The sequence below is a fragment of the Lonchura striata genome, chromosome 5 (genome assembly GCF_050655825.1).
Source record: "Lonchura striata isolate lonStrDom1 chromosome 5, ASM5065582v1, whole genome shotgun sequence".
Lineage (NCBI taxonomy): Eukaryota > Metazoa > Chordata > Aves > Passeriformes > Estrildidae > Lonchura > Lonchura striata.
The window spans coordinates 61587415-61604378 of NC_140707.1; the positions used below are offsets into that span (position 1 = coordinate 61587415).

At 37.7% G+C, this 16964-nt stretch overlaps 1 protein-coding gene across 8 annotated transcripts; it reads left to right on the forward strand.

The window, feature by feature from the left end:
* The first annotated feature begins 298 nt into the window (after positions 1 to 298).
* On the forward strand, positions 299 to 16929 carry CCNK (cyclin K). Of its 8 annotated transcripts, none has more exons than XM_021549648.4 (12): positions 299 to 460; positions 1006 to 1110; positions 2129 to 2395; positions 3416 to 3497; positions 4088 to 4219; positions 4996 to 5101; positions 5241 to 5298; positions 7076 to 7245; positions 8141 to 8421; positions 12409 to 12442; positions 13498 to 13572; positions 15604 to 16929. In XM_021549648.4, the coding sequence occupies exons 3-12, from the start codon at positions 2199 to 2201 to the stop codon at positions 16224 to 16226; spliced, it is 1758 nt and encodes a 585-aa protein (XP_021405323.2). In that variant the 5' UTR covers positions 299 to 460; positions 1006 to 1110; positions 2129 to 2198; the 3' UTR covers positions 16227 to 16929. The 8 variants fall into 8 exon arrangements, with proteins under 8 accessions (XP_021405323.2, XP_021405319.2, XP_021405327.2 ...); XM_021549644.4 differs by having other exon boundaries at positions 299 to 377; XM_021549647.3 differs by having other exon boundaries at positions 456 to 596.
* The last annotated feature ends 35 nt before the right edge of the window (positions 16930 to 16964 follow it).

The following is a 16964-nucleotide window of genomic DNA, read 5'->3' on the forward strand; positions in this document are numbered from 1 at the left end:
CGAGCTGCCGCCCGCCAGGAGGCCCCGCCCCTCCCTCAGGCAGAGCAGCGCTCCCATTGGCTGTCATTCAATCCCTGCTGGCCCGCCTTCAGGTTTCTATTGGTCCCTGCGCTCGCAATCTTCCCCTTTACCGTTCCGATTGGTCCGCCCCCAGGGTACGGCAGCCCGGCCCAGCAGCGGCTGACTGAGCGGGCATTTGGGCGGGAGGTAGCGGGAGCGCCGCCGCTTCCCATTGGCGGGGCCGCCGTGCTCGCGCGCTGCGCCCTTGCGACGTGATGGCGCACGCGCGGCCTGGCCTGGCTCCCAAGATGGCGGCGCGCAGGCCGCGCTGTCGCTGAGGGCCCCGCGCTCCGGTGCGCTCCCGCTGCCGCAGCCCTGTGAGTGCGCGGGGCCCGCCCGGGCCGCCCGCCGGCCACCGCCGCCGCCTGGGGCACGGGGGAAGGGAGCGCGGAGGCCGGGGGTAGGGAGCGAGCGCCTCCCCGGGCACCGGCAGCCCCGTGTAGGGCGGGCGGGTGGGTCTGAGGCGGTGTGAGCATCCCCGGCCGCGTTGGGGCAGCGGGGGCGGAGCTGTGGTCGGTGCGTTCGTCTCGGGTAAGGTATGAAAAAGCCGCGATCGAGCTCTGGAGTTCTTCTCCAGTTTCATGGGGTGCTTAAAAAGGCAGGGAAAAGTTATTATTTCCGGGCGTTGCGGTCTCTGGATTGGGACGTTTAACATGGTTCATTTAAGGTGCTTGCGGGTGATAATTTTCATTCCTGGTTCCGTATTCGGAAATGCGTTTGGGCTTTTATAGAAAAAGATCTTACCGCTTCAGGCGCTTTTAGTGTTAACTGATTTTTAAACGCTTTAGAAGTTAGAAAGTAAAATATCTGGTAAGGAAGAAGGGTCGTTGCAGTTATAAAAGCAGCTTTCTAGTAAATATGATGAGAATGTGTGCTTGTGGCCTGGCGCGCTTTCGTTGAGTCTGGAAATAGTTTTTAGTAGCCATTTACTTTTTCTTGTGCCAGAATTTAGATCTGTCTGTGACCGATACCACGAGTTGTGAAGGTGATTCCAAAACCACCGTGAGGCAAAGACAGTTTCGTTTATTCTGAAAAAGAGACTTTTTGAAGGTGAGCGAGGTGCTGATTGTAGGCATCGTTCTGTGGCTGTTCACGTGATCTTCCTTCCGTTTTCGGAAGGGAAACGTCTCGATAAGTAATAACTGATTTTAAGAGTTTTAAGTTTGGGTCTTACTGTGACTGTCTTGCTTAGAGCGAATATATTGCATCATATATTAATGTCTGTCTGTTATGCAAACCTTTGCAGGTGACTGCAGTAATCTGGGAATAGTATCTGTAGTTAGTTGAGTTGGAGTAAGAGCAGTTTTGTGCCTGTAAGAAAAAAAAAGCACTCTTTAAGCTGAGGCATGGCTGAACGTCTGTCATAATTCAATCACCAAAAAGGTGCCTGCAGAACTTTGTGATCTGCATCTGTGTACACAAAGTGCTGGTAAACAGGGGCAAGTAGGAGACTCTTGGGGTGTATTTGGTTGCCTTGTTTGGGGGATGATTTTAAATGCTGCCTTGCTCTATAAACTCACATTGTCTTAATCTAGGTATGTGAAAGAACACTGACACACTTTTTTTCTTTAAGTAGTAAAAGTACAGATCATTTTACAAAGCTTCTGCCAAGTGGTTGCTGCCCGCAATATCCCTGGGAGCAGGCAGGTATTTAAGAGGCCGTTCAGGCTCGCCTCACCGGTGCCTTTCCTAATTACCAATAGTCATCTAATCGCCCTAACTTTCCACATCTTTCTGCAGCCGTCACTGAATTGTTTTTTCCTAGTTTTACGGACAAAGTAGATGGTAGTTGTTCTACTAAGAAATAGCAATATTGTTGGAGATCTATTCTTGAAGTTTCCTTATTAAACAGGTAACAGCAAGGATAACCTATTACTTTTTCTGATTGTATTTGCAAAATATGGAGAGGATAAAGGCAAAGTTCTTTATTACTTGTCTTTGAGCATAGGAACAAGTTCTTTCCAACAGGCAAGGATAAGCACTATTCTTTTTTTACTCCTCTTTGAGCAGGAACTTCAGAAGGTAGTTCTCTCTATTTTTAAAGAATTCCTTTTTTGTTTTCTTCAAGGTCCTGAAGTGACTCTCTGAAGACTTCGTTTTTGAAAATTTAAAAAGCAGAGACAATTCTGTTTTAATAAATGAAGGAGAATAAAGAAAATTCCAGCCCTTCTGTGAACTTGGCAAACCTGGACCATACAAAGCCATGCTGGTACTGGGATAAGAAAGATTTGGCACACACACCATCACAGCTTGAAGGGCTTGATCCAGCTACAGAGGCACGATACCGCAGGGAAGGGGCCAGATTCATATTCGACGTGGGAACACGTTTAGGGCTGTATCCTTTACACATTGTTGGTATGAAATGTCTCTATGAATAGTGAGTTTTCAGAATAAAATACACAAGAAATGTGACATGCTCAGCTGATCAGATTTTTAATTGCTAATTAAAAATATATGTGTGTTGAAGTGCCTTTCAATATAATGTGTTCCTACACCATTTCTATCCATTCATTGCATAAACAGGGTTCCAGTTTGTTGAAGAGAAGTAAGATGATACAAACTTTCCAATTAAGAGTAACATCTGTGAGTTATGAAACTCAGTATTTCACTATATGAATCTGCATGGCTTCTCAAATTTTGAATTTTTCCCTCCTTTTTCTAAATTGTTAGAATCTGGCCTTTGAGGCTCTAACCTCTGCCTCCCCAGTCTTGGTCTTTAGTGGCTGTTTTTTTGTTTCATGGTTTGGGATTTACAACTTTGTGTATAAGTTCTCCCCATTGTCCCACTCCCTCATAGACAGCCACTTAAATTTTCTGCTTTCTATATTCCTATGCTTCCTTTAAACTCCTTAGTTCTTTCTTTAATAATGCATGGTGAAGACTAAACTTCTATTTGTCTTAAAGTGAAGAATACGGAGCATGTTCAGATTTTATTTGCATTTGTAGGTTTGAATAGTAACTTTCCTCCATGCCAGCACTTGAATGTGAAGCGATAATTGTTCTGTTCCTTCATGTACCTACTGCTGGATTTGTCCTTCTCTGAGGCAGCTATGGTGCAACACAGGAGTCACCTTATGTGCATCCTCTTGGAAATACAGTCAGCACTTTGTATACTTACGATAAATGCTTTAGATATCAGCTGCATCTGGGCCTGATCATAGTATTTACACAGCTTTAAGGGCTTTTGTGGCTTTTTTATTTTTTTTCTAAAGCTCCTTTTTTACTTGCAGTGTTTTTTAACTGGTCACTGAACAGCCAGTTACTTGAAGTACTTGATAAAGCGGAATCCATTGTGCGTGTTTGGTTTTAAATTTTTTTTAATGTGCTGTTTGAAAGTCCTTAATCTGCACCACAGACATTATGACACTCTAGCAACCGGAATAATTTATTTCCATCGGTTTTATATGTTTCATTCCTTCAAACAGTTCCCAAGATATGTAAGTATTTAGAATATTGATGACTTAATTTAATGATTGCACTAGGTAGGAACTATTTTAAATGGTGATTAGTCACATGGGTACTACTACCGCTGTTCACTACAGAGAGGTGGAAAATTAGCATTTTGTCTTTTAATTATTACAGCTTAAAATTTGTTGTTCTTGCCTGTTTGCACATTTCTGTTTATGATCAGAAATGTATTGACGTTGCAGTTATGTCTTGCTGATATTTTTCTTTAGGAGTAGCAGCTGTAGTGCTGGCACTTCTGTATTAGCTGAAAGATAAAAAGAAGTGTAATACAGTTTTAAAACTTCCTGACAGACAGCATTGAACCAGGGCAAATTGTGCTTTGGGTTTCTGACCTTGAAATGAAGTTGTATGAAATAGACAGTCCTCCAAGTTCTGTATTTTTCTTCTAAGAAAATAAAAGTTTAACACTATATTAAAATAGAAATTATTATGTTTATTAAGTCTTTCCTGGGAGACTTCTGCAGTACTGTTAATGGAAACTGACAGTGCTTTTATTATGCTACACTGTATTGTATATCTGGATGCAGACCACTTTTTGAAAGTATTTGCCTTCTTTTAGGTGACAGGAGCCTGCTGTCTCTTCCTAGCAGGAAAGGTTGAAGAGACACCCAAGAAATGTAAAGACATAATTAAAACAGCTCGTAGCTTACTGAATGATGTACAGTTTGGGCAGTTTGGAGATGACCCAAAGGTAAAAATACTCATGTTGCAATTGATTTCATCCTGTTGTACTGTAGTCAAGTGACACATGCTCAATAAAGCATTGACTGGTTTTCAGTTGTTCTAAATTAAATTAGATACTCAGCATGCATTTATGGCTCTTCTGGGTAGTGTGGTTGGTAGCTTTGAAAGTAATTCTTCCAAATAAAAGTTAGGAGTTTACTGGAATAATTGTTTTCATTAAAAGTTTGTATTTTATTTCATGTAAATTCTGATATTATTCTGCAAATTAAAATAAATTTGAGTCATTTCAGCCAGAACAAGAAATGTTATCAATACGTAAATCATAAATCATCTGAATGGGATTTTACGAGGTAATTAATAGTGAAAGAGAACTAGATCTCAGAAGTACTGAGAAGTTTCTTGTTTACAGTATTGACTTAGCAAAACTATGCTTCTCTTAAAATTTGTTTATTTTAAATGAATAATGACTAGAAACTTTTGAGTGAAATGTGGTAGAGCTTATATTTTTGTTGTGATTGTGTATCTGGCAATTTCATGTTGTGTCTAGTTCAGTTCATTCCTCTGCAGAGGAACAGAGATCTTAAACATCACATCCCCTTGTCCTCACTCAAATAAAGGTGAAGAAAAGGTATCTGAGTTTAAAATAATATTGTAAGTTGGAGAGCTTTCTGTTCCCCTTGGAGACAAAACGTGGCTGCCTGGAGGTGCTGTGAAGTCATGCCCTAAACTAGCATAAAGTATTTTTGAGTAAAAGAAGGACTAATAATTTGTAACTTTCTATAGGAAGAAGTGATGGTACTTGAAAGAATCTTACTACAGACAATAAAGTTTGATTTGCAAGTGGAACATCCATACCAATTTCTTCTTAAGTATGCCAAACAACTCAAAGGTAAAATATTGCAGGGTGAACAATTAATGCCTGTTACTGATTTCCAGAACTTAATGTATTAACAATGCAAGGATATTCTACTTCTAGCTGTTTGTCCTTCCTAAATTTATGTCCTAATTTTTTTTTGATTGTTTTTCAGGAGACAAAAATAAAATTCAAAAACTGGTTCAAATGGCATGGACATTTGTCAATGACAGGTAAGATATACCTAGGAAACATTCTGAAAGTGAAATAGTTACTGCTGCTTACATTGTTACGGTAATGGATATTTTTGTGACAAATATATTATTTTTTTTTTCTGCTTGTTACGTGTTTTCTTGGTCATGTTCCTCAGTTTTTCTTTCCATAATTACCATGATAATTCCATTGAACACAGAATCTGGAATGAGTAGGAAGTAGACCAGTAAGACCTCTGCAATGTGGTGGCACTAATTTAGTGCTGCATTAAAAAGAAACGTACTGTTTGAAAAGGCCAAACCAAATTCTAAATCTCCAGGATATACATCAGCTTCTTGCCAAATCTGTGATATATGGTACAGTCTGAAAAAAATAAGTCACTTCTCAATTCCATCAATATATTTCTAATGTGATATTTTGGTGTAGTGAAGTAGTCATTAAATTCACTGAGGAATAGAGTTCTTAGCACTGGATTTAGAATTTCTTGAATAATGAACATGTAAGAATGACATGCATGTAAAAACATTTCTCATGTGGTATTAAAAAAAAACAAAACAACTTGACACACTATAGTCTTATTCAGGAGGATTCTACAGAGCCGGGCAAGCTAATTTATTAAGGACTTCAATATTACTTTTTGTTTCCATAAGCAAACTCTTTAGAAAATGTGTCTGATTGTCCAGAAGTTGTGAATACATAGCTTTCAGTCATGCCTACAGCAGTAGAACGTCTTAAAAAAGCGGTGTCTTTTTAATCATATGCCTGATTTGATTTAGCCCTGTGTGGGTTTAGATTTTGTAAACTCTCCAAATTAATTTGACCAAAATTAATGTGGCTCTCAAGTTGTTTACTTCAGCTGCTGTCAGTCTTGCAGATTATGGTCTTACAGGTAGAACAAAATTATGGCATAATTGTCACTGTTAAACCTGTCAAACTACTGTAATTTATCCATCAAAATTTGGACACCATTGTACTTGGAATTAGTGTTTAATATTTAAAAAACCTAACAATTAAAACACACTTCAGGAAAACACTTGTATGAAGCTGGAGGGGTTGTTTCAAATGATGCTTAATAATTATCTCTGTTCTGAAGAGGCTGTATTGTGCTTACTTAATAAGCACCATATTAGAAGTTTACATTGTTGATAGGATCCTGGAAAAATAATTCTGTGCTTTGCATTACAGGCCTTTTGAATAAAGGGCTTTGTTCTTACACAGTCACAGTGAATTCATTGAAATTCAACTGGCTGGGTGGATTTAAAATTCTATAATCAGATAATATGCTACATAATGTATGGAGAAAAAAAGGAAAAAAATACTTCAATATCTACAATTTATATCAGGAAATAGTAATTTCTTATGACAGAAATTTAGTTAATATCAATAATACCAATAATATCAGTTATTTTAGGATTAGCTTTATCAAAGGCTATTCAAGAGATAACCTTTTATATGTTAATCTAAAACTTGTGTTGTGCTTGACAAGCTTGTGTTGCTTTACAAGTTCATGTTGGCTCTTCTGTGGGGTTGTGGGGGTTTTCTAGTATTTGTTTACATTTTATTGACAAACATTTTGAGAGCTCCAAAATCTGATTTGGGACCCGATTTCATGACAGTGTGGTAGTCCAGAAATAGTTACATTTTGTAAACTCTTTTGTTTAACAAGGCTCTCAATTAAAATTGCCCAAGTTAGAATTGTGGTGGGATTTTATACCCCATTAATTATACATTACCTGATTGTCCAAGTGCATTTTAATCTCCAGGGTTGTGTTTTGCTTGGTTTGTTTTCTGTTGCAGTCTCTGCACTACACTGTCCCTGCAGTGGGAGCCCGAGATCATAGCTGTTGCAGTCATGTACTTAGCAGGCCGTTTGTGTAAGTTTGAAATACAGGAATGGACATCAAAACCAATGTACAGACGATGGTGGGAGCAGTTTGTCCAAGATGTTCCTGTTGATGTTTTGGAAGGTACGAAAACCATTTCCCACAACATTTTTTGCAACTGTGTGGCCTAGGTCATAAATAAATGCAAATAGCTTCTTATCTGGGTTTCAGTCAAAATAATCTTGTGTCAAGTATGTAACGTAGTTCATATGTGCTATGCCTTAATCAAGTTTTAAATTGAACTAGCTTAGCTTAGAAGCATATTTAATCATCGTGATTAGTCTTTTGTTCAATGTTTGCTTTACAGTTTGTTTAGTTTATAGCTCATCTAATTAGCCTGAATTGTCATGGTGTGTTTTCTATTTTTTAAATGATTATCTACTCCCCATTTTAAATAAGTGTTTCTGCAAACACTGGAACTAATGGAGCCTAATTTCCAGCACATTTCCCTTAGATAATTGATCTCTTTGACCAAATTATGCTACAATAGAAGGTTTTTTGTGATGTACCATGAATGATGAAGAGATTATGAGCGAACTTACCTTTAGCTCCTAACGTGTTGGAAGAATTTAATACTACTCCTTTGCTTAGTTTCCTAAACCTTTTTGATTGGCCTAACAAGACATGTATGTTTTAACATAAAATCTTCCACTTGCTTTCTGTCCTGTTAGTGTGGTTACCTGGCTCTCCAGGCACATAGTAATGGCATATAGTGTGTTATTACCAAGACACTGTTCTTCTGAAAGGTGTGCATATACATGTAAATATTGCTCAGGATAGGTAGAAGAAACTCAGAAATAAGTTGAAAATTAATCTGCTTTTAAGAAGTTATTTCAGTCATTACTATGATGAGTAATATTTGCAATGAATTTTTCCAAAGTTGATGTCCAGTAAAAATCAGAGTTGATAATTGTGTTAAATACATGCTTGTACATTATAAGGTTGTAATACTTTGGAATTTTCTTTCTTTATTATTAAGATATCTGTCATCAGATCCTGGATCTATACTCACAGGGAAAACAGCAAATGCCTCATCATACTCCTCATCAGTTGCAGCAGCCACCATCTCTTCAGTCTACACCCCAGGCACCTACAGTACAGCAGTCCCAGCAATCCCAGAGTTCAGAGCAATCCCAGACACAGCAGCAAAAAGAGTCTCAGCAGTCAGTGCAGCAACAGCAGCAGCAGCAAACACAAGCACAGCAATCTAAAAAGCCTTCTCCCCAGTCAAGTCCTCCTAGACAAATTAAAAGACCAGCAGTAAGTTGAACTTCACCTTGTAATTTATTTTCAGGCTGCCCATTTGATTTAAAGGCCACAATGTGCAGCAGATTTGTGTTTGCTTTAAGAATGAGCCTTGTGTTAATTTTATGTAGTTGATTTTCCTTGGTTATGTGGCAACCTTGTTGATGCCGGACAGCCTTTACAGTTCTGACATATGACATCCTCATTCCACATGAGCCAAAAGCCATGGAGAGGCTTTGCAGTCAGCATGAGCTGTTCAGGTTCTCAGTGTTTGTTGTTCTGGGCTATCTAACTAACTTCATTGTTTTCTCTGTTAAGCAGGTTTAATTTGGGGAGGGCTTCTTGTGCTGCACCTGAATGTAGAGATGTGTACAATGCTGATCAAGACATCATTTGTCTCTTTGATTACTAATATTAAAAGAATAGTGACTTCTAAGGTTATGTCAAAATTACTGGAAAAAAAGTGTTTTAAAATAACTTTAACAGTAGCAGCCTATATATCATAATACTTTATAGCCTCACTTTGTCCATAATATCACGTGATAATTGAAAATAAGAAGCTACATTAGCAGTTGGATGGTGTCACAAGTACTTTGATCACTCAACAGCCATCAAGTTCAAATGAAACTTTCAAATTTTAATATATACTTCTGTTATTTTTTTCACTTGTAAGTTAAAAAAAAAATGTTACTCAAGTCTTCTTTCATGTGTACGTAGCAAGAGGAGTGTTTTCAGAAATACAGACTTTGGAAACAGTCCATTTAGGATGTAAATTTTATTCTAACTTTTGTTCCAACTTGTAATTAAATGCATGCGCAAACTAGACAACAGGAAAAAAACCAAAGATAAAACCAAACTAAAAAAAAAAAAAACAAATCAAAAACTAGAAGCAGCAAATACTGGAATGAAATGGAATTGGAAGAGTGCAGCATCCTTCTGATGGCAGATTCCTAAAAAAGACAAAAATGTAACTCTGTAAAACCTTGGTCTTGTAAGTGCAGGATAGTGCTTACTAGTGGAAAAGACCTGCTTTGAAATTTTTAGCTGTTGCACTGGACTTTAGCATTGTTCAGGATAAAAGTGATAATATTATTAATTAGCTTGAAAAGTGTGAGAGTTCTGTATAGGTATTAATGTATTTCTTCTACTTTTTACTTCATTTTGTTTATGCCATCAGCACAAATTCTGCTTGAGTTGTCAGACCTGTAGGAGGATCTCTTACAATTTTTCTTCAACAAAAATGCCTGGGACAGTTTGGCACATCAGAAACTGTTAATAACAATTTTGGTTTTTCGTATGTGTGCCATCTACGTTGTTACAAATGCTTGTTCATTCTTGTAAAGGATCTGCCATGACAGTACTACTGATTTTGCTCCATCCCATATGTTAATTAGGTATCTAATGGAAAAAAGTGATGCTTTTGCTTGGATAGTATCTGTTGTTCTTGAACAGTTGCCTCTGGTCAAGCCATAGTAGATAAGTGAAACTTATATTTTCCTGAAATCAGTTTTAGGTCCATCACCTAATAATCAAGGAAAAAATAGTAGGTAGTAAGCAGCCACATCAAATAAAAAGCAAAGGGTGTTTTGCAACAAATAAAAAACAAAGAGTGTTTCAAAACTCAAAGGAGTTTTGTACGAATACAGCACAAGCAGTATGAATTTGAGAAAATTAAATGTAGTGATCCAAAATTGTTTTTTATCCAGAAAGCAGTCTGGGAAAACAAGATATGTGGTGTTTGAAAGGTTTATTTGGTGCTTCTAGAATGTTCTTGAGTTAGATGTACTAGAAACCTTACTTAAAATCTTTGCCTGCTTCTATAAATAGGGCTTTGCATGACTTCTCCTTTGGTTTGTGCAGAACAGAAATACACTTTGTTCCTGGAGGCCAGATTTTCAATTTACAGGAACTCTTATAACTCCCATAACCTTCTACTGAGCCAAGATGCTTTCAAGCAGCTGAGGCATTGGCCCATGACTTACAGACCCATATCAGATGTCTAAAGCATCTGCGCATCCTCTACATCTCTAGTGGTGAAGAGTGGTTGAATTTTCAGTTGATTTCACTAAAAATATACTGGTGAATCATTAGATGTAAATAGTATTTTTATTTGGATTAAACTACAAATTGTTGGGGGGACAATTTTATTGCTCATAGAAACAGCAGTAAAGGAACAGTTCTATTATATATATTTAGCTGAAGGTATTAAATATTCACCAGCCTGACAGTTGATAATTTATTATTGTTTGTTATAACCCTCAGGTGTTTTGGCTGGGGCAGTACAAACTACAGTGCAGTAGAATAACTTAAGTAAATGCTCATCTCTATTTTAGCAGTTGCTGTTGTTAGAGAATTGTGACTGCTTGATTATTTTTTTTTTTCTTTAGGATAAATGCGGTTTAAATTGATGTTTGTTTTTTCTGTCATGAGTTATTTTTCTCCAGTTTCTTGTTCTACTGTAATGGTGTACCTTGATATTGTTTTTTGAATATTGCTCCATATTAACAATTGCACAGTAATTGAACTGCTTGTCACCTGAAGTGATCAACTGATTTCACAAAATGAGTGATTTTTGGAAAAGTTCCAACAAATAGTGATTTGCTTCTATTTGAAAGTGCAAGGAGAACTGATGCAGTTTTAAGGCATGGAATTTAGTGCTAGAAAATCAAGAAAAGACTATCCAAGTAAAATGAAGGCAGCAGATGAGTCCATGAGTCACTAAGAAAACAATGTGTGTGTTTGAAATGCTAAGATAAAGAGTGTCCTTAAAAAGCAGGAAAGCAGCTGGAAAATTGAAATTATTATCAAAGGAATATAATAATAAGGTTGCCTGAAGCAGGCAAAAATTATCAAAAAATTTGAGAATACCCATCAGAAATAAGGAAAAAATACTGTTCCAGTTGGATTGAAGTGTGTGTTCATTCTTGCTGTGGAAAGTGAAATGATGGAAACAGAACAATTTATACAGGTAAAGCTACTAGAGATAAACCATTTTCATTGAAAAGACAGAGAAGCTATGTCCTGTACCCCTCTGACCTTCATCATTCATTCTAAATACAGTTGTACTTAAAATTTCAGTTAAGTTCTCTATTTTCTCAGAAATCATCAAGTAGTCATCTCAGTGGGACTGTGTAATCTGAGAAGATTTTTTTATTCCTTTATCCATGGTTGTTTCATCAAGGTACAATGAAAGAACAACCAATGAAACAATAAAATCCCAGCCAAAAACTTGTGATTGGAAGGATGATGTGAGGGTTTGTGGGTTTTGTTCAGTGAGCATACATTATTTTCCTGGCATACCAGTTGGATTTTATACAATGCTTTCCATCTGAAGGCTTCTGAAATGTTTTACACTGTGCAACACTTCCACTGCCCTCCTGTCCTGGTAAATAAAGCATAAGAGCCTGAAGTGATTTTGGCAAAGGTAGAGTGACAGGTCAAGGCAGAATTGGGAACAGAGGCCAAGCCTCTTGTTTTCAGCTCAATGAGCAGTGAACCAGACCATGATGTATGTGCAGTGGATGATAAATATATTAAATGAGATGTAATACTTAGCAGTGGGAACAGCAGGAAATGCTGCATATAAAATACCTGCTATTTTCCCAGGCTTTTCATTCTGCTAGTTAAACTGGTCTTTCCCAGTGTGGTTTGACTTTGTTCATCTTGCATTTGTTGTAAGAAACTGTAGAAGCATTAGGTTGGAATGGTCTTAAAGATCATCAACTCCAATCATTAATGCTGCGCTGTCAAGTCTACCACTAAACCATGTGCCCAAGTGCCACATCTACACATCTTTTGAATACCTACAAGGATGATAATTGAACCACTTCTGTGGGTAGCCTGTTCCAGCCTTTCCACAAAGAAATTTTTCCTCATATCAAATCTAAACCTCTCTTGGCACAACTTGAGGCCAGTTCTTCTTGTCGTATCACTTGTTACCTGGGAGAAGACTGACTGCAATGGTCTTATTCTTATCTTTTTTTTTCCTTTTTTTTCAAACAGGCTGTATCTCCAAAAGAAGAAACAAAAGCAGCAGGTAAATATTAATATTCTATTCATCTTGCTTCCATTTTACTGTTGAAACCAAAGTAATTTGCTGACATGCACTTAGTTTGTCTGCTTATAGGCTTGGCAGTTCTAAACTATTTTGATCCTGATAATGTACCTTAAATATATACAATAACTGTTTTATAAATGTTCTAACTACAAAACTTGAAATAAATTGAGTATAGCTGTGCCCAAAGAGTTCCTTAATAGAGTCAATTTAGTAGAAGTCTTGATAAACTAGTCAACTCTCAATGTATAACTGCATGCATCATTTGGGAGTAGTTTCTCAGCAAGCTGTGAGGTCTTGAAGTGACTGAAGGTACCATGACATTAAATACCTGCACTAACAGTAAGTGGTTGGTAATCAGTGGTGTTTGTAGTTGGTTGTTGGCATGGCTGCCACTAAAAGGCATTTTGTGTCAATAGATAGTGTAGTAAAAGAAATAGAAGTGTATACTCACTGCAATGATCATACCTAGTTATTTTATTTGGGGTTTTTTCTTCACTTTGCTGGTTTGGAACAAAGTCATGCAGGATAGCTAGGATGTACTTCTTAAGGAAGCCTGGCAGTTATTCCCCTGTAGCTCTGCAGATAGATTCCAGACAGCTGTCTCTTATCCCTCCTCTCTCCTGTCCAATGGCTATTTTGTTTGGTTTATGACACACATTACTTTAGCAGAGCAAAGGTCAACTTCTGAGAGCTGTTCCAACTACTTACAAGTTAAAGTTTTGGGCTGGAAAGCATACACTTGCTCATCTTCACTTATATACTGTCATTGGGACAGTTTGTCTCCAGTTACAAAGTCACTTGAGCTTGTAGGCATACATTCTTTTGGAAGACTTGTGTCTGATACTTCATGCCACTTTATTTATACAAAGGTGTTGATTTTTGTTTTCTTTATTAAACATACCTAGTAAACAGGATTTCCACTGCCCTTTTGCATAGTGTAATGTGATATGATAATCATTATCATAAGAGCAGAGTTTGAATTTGGAAAATATTGCAGAGAAATAACCAATCACAAACTGACAAATGTTTTTTAGAACCACCGCCACCATCTAAAATTCCTAAAATTGAAACTTCACATCCACCAATACCTCCTGCACATCCACCTCCAGGTAAGGTTTTATTTTCTTAAACACATTTATTCTTGTTACCTTCCTTGCTTTTCATTCAGGTGGTAGTAGGCAATGGTGTGGGGGCAGGGGTTTGTTGCCTTGATTAATCTGCTTGGCAAGTAAAAATACAAGGTTGATAAGCTCTAGAGGGAATTTCATCATAGTAGCATAGGCTTTTCCAGACAGAAGTAAAAAACTTAGAATGGAAACAAGACTATACTAGGTGGATAAAGGCTAAAAGGGACTCTTGATCTCAAAAGGATGGTAGATGCCATAGTGGATTACTAGACAGCTTTCAGTTGTCCGATAAAAGTTTTTGATGTTTTATCTGTCATACAGAAATTCTGCAGGTGTGCAACTTCCAAACAATAATTTAAAAAAAACAAACAAAAAAAAAAACAAACCAAGGGGATACTTTTTTGTTGTACCTTAAAAGAGGATTTTTCTTCTGCCAGGGAACACTAATACTGCACACATGCTGTATGTTTGCAAAATAAACAGTACTCTTGTAAAAATGTGCTTCCAGTGCCTTGATGAATTAGCTGTCTTCCAGTGACCCTTAAATATGACAAATATTTCACAGCCCATGGTCCATAATGTAACTGTAAGATAATAGCTTCTAAAGGGAACTAGGAGAGAGAAAAGCAGTGCCCTGAAATTTAGTAGGACAATTTTTCTCATTTGTTAAAATCTTAAGAATGAAGTTTTTCTAAATACCATACTCATTATTTCTTCAGTTGTTACATCCTGAATACACATCTTGCATCCAGAATGGTTCTGAAAATGAGCAAATGAGGAAATTGTTGCCTGCTACAATTTAGGAGCTTGAAGTCACTGAAATCATGAGTACCACAGCCAGCATGCCCACTTTGTGTGATTTATTACATGGCTTTCCTAGGGGGCAATTTTGCAGTTAAAATCCTATTTAGGCAGGTAATGGATTTATTTCCTTGTTACCTGAAATTTTCCTGTTGTTTATACAAGGATGCAATTGCACAAGCACTGAAACATTACCAAAATAAAGGGCAGCTCTGTGGAAGTCAGGTGAAAACAAAGAATGCATCTTGACCAAGTGAACAAGGAGGAGGATTTATGTCAAATTCTGTTTAACAGTGACCGTGTAGTGTGCCACTAGAAATGACTGCCCTGGATGTGTTTGTAAATAGCTTTTCTTACTGAACAATGTTGTAGATACTCACGTATACAAGCAAGATGTCCCAAATCTTTTTTTGTTGGTCCTTCTAATAATCTCTCTGACCATACAGAGAGGCTGCTATCAGGTTAGTCATCCTAGTGGTATTAACTTAGTTTATAATGTCTGCATTAAGAGGGGAAAACAAATGATTCTTATTTAAAGAGAAGACTGCTTAAAGCATGTTCTTTCCAGAAGTGGTTAATTTTAATTCGGTAAAATGCTGACCTTTTTATGAACTTCTCCGGAGTGTCAGGTACTGAGTTCACTGAAATTAATCAGTGGGCAAAGCTGATCAGATTTCATGTCCTTCTTACTTACCTTTTGGTTTTGTTTTTCTTTCTTTGGTAAACAGGTTTAGAACTGAGTGTTAAAGACTTGAGACTTTGACCTGTGTTCTCAAATAATGTTTCCCAATATGTGAGGCAGGTCAAGTGCAGAGGATAATCCCAGGCCACCTCCTGGACTACCAAAGAGGTAGAAAGGAGGCCTGAAATAGAGGTTTTTGGTATCATGAGTCCTGTGACTTTTTAAAGCCACTACTTGTGATTCCATCCATCCAGTCTGTTAATTCTGTTGATTGTACAACAATATTTAAATTATAAAAATAGTAATAAGAAAGATTAATTTAACTTTTAGAATGGGAAAAACTGACCTTGAAGCTTTGATAGGCAGCTTAGTTGGTTTTTATTGACCTGAGACTGTCTGACTGGATACCATATGGCATCAAAGACTTAGAGAATTGAATTCTCTTTTGCTAATTTAACTGAAGGAAAAATATGAAGTATTCAGAAGCTGTTCTTGCCGCTACCCTTCAAAAAAATAATTTTCTTTTCCAGAGCGCAAGCCTCCTTTGACAACAGCAGTTTCAATGGGAGAACCAGAGCAGTCTGCTCCTGTGGATTCAGTAGATGTGCCAAAGGTCCAGATTCCTCCTCCTACTCATCCTGCCCCAGTACATCAACCTCCCCCTCTGCCACATCGTCCCCCACCCCCACCCCCCACCAGTTATATTACAGGAATGTCTACTACAAATTCTTACATGTCAGGGGAGGGTTATCAAAGTCTCCAGTCAATGATGAAAACAGAAGCACCAACATACGGAGCTTTACCGCCAGCCTATGGACCACCAGCTCATCTACCATATCATCCTCATGTCTACCCTCCAAACCCTCCACCACCAGTTCCACCTCCACCCCCTGCTTCTTTCCCCCCACCCAATATTCCACCTCCTACTCCTGGATATCCTCCTCCGCCGACATACAACCCTAATTTCCCACCTCCAAGACTGCCTCCAACTCATGCAGTACCACCTCATCCACCTCCAGGGCTGGGAATGCCACCAACTAGTTACCCCCCTCCTACTGTTCCCCCAGCTGCACAGCCACCTGTACCACCTCCAATTCCTCCACCTGGTATGCCACCTGTAGCAGGACTTGGACGTGCTACATGGATGAGATAGCATGAGGTAATTTGCACGAATATACCTTTATGTTGATTAGGCAGGAGTAGATAGCCAAAACCTATGTTGTAAAGATGAAGAGGAGGGTAATCTGTATAATTTAGATGAAGAAATGAGATTAAATGAAAATTTAGCTGATCTGTTTGCAGTATGGTTTATGGTGAGTTATATAGGCTTCTAGATTTTAATCAGCTTTGCAGTATCTATTCTAACTTTATACATTTGACTTAAGTTTAAATTGTCTTGACTTATTCCAGCACTGGATTACTTTGTACTAGCAAAACCAGCCATATTGGCTCAATTATATCAGTAAGAAGAAAATTTCCTTCTAGAAATCAGTGCCTATTTTTAAGTATCAAAATAGCCAGATACTATGATATATGATCTATAATAAGAAACTTCATTTTTAATAGTAAGTAAAACAACACGATGTCAAGCATAAAAGCTGCTTTATTTAAGAGAGATTCTGAATGCTAGCTGACTGGAATAATTTTGAGGTGTTTGCCTTGCTGATAGTTTTGGTTTGGAATGTACTGGTATCTTAAAATATTGTATGTTTACACCTATTTGCAAATTCCTGTACATAATATATATATTTTCTAAGTGTGAAAGTCTGAATGTAACAGCCTACTGTGATGTACATCATAGTTGTAAATGGGACTACTTTGTTCACTCTACCCAAATAAAATTGGTTCTGAATTTAGTGGATTTCCAGGTTTTTCATATTAGTTCAGAGGT

What these genes read in the sequence shown, in the direction of transcription:
- CCNK (XM_021549648.4), top strand. Translation starts at nt 2,199, where the DNA reads ATGAAGGAGAATAAAGAAAATTCCAGCCCTTCTGTGAACTTGGCAAAC. An exon ending in GACAAATTAAAAGACCAGCA is followed by an intron (nt 8,422 to 12,408) that starts GTAAGTTGAACT and finishes TTTTTCAAACAG; the next exon opens with GCTGTATCTCCAAAAGAAGA. An exon ending in AGAAGAAACAAAAGCAGCAG is followed by an intron (nt 12,443 to 13,497) that starts GTAAATATTAAT and finishes AATGTTTTTTAG; the next exon opens with AACCACCGCCACCATCTAAA.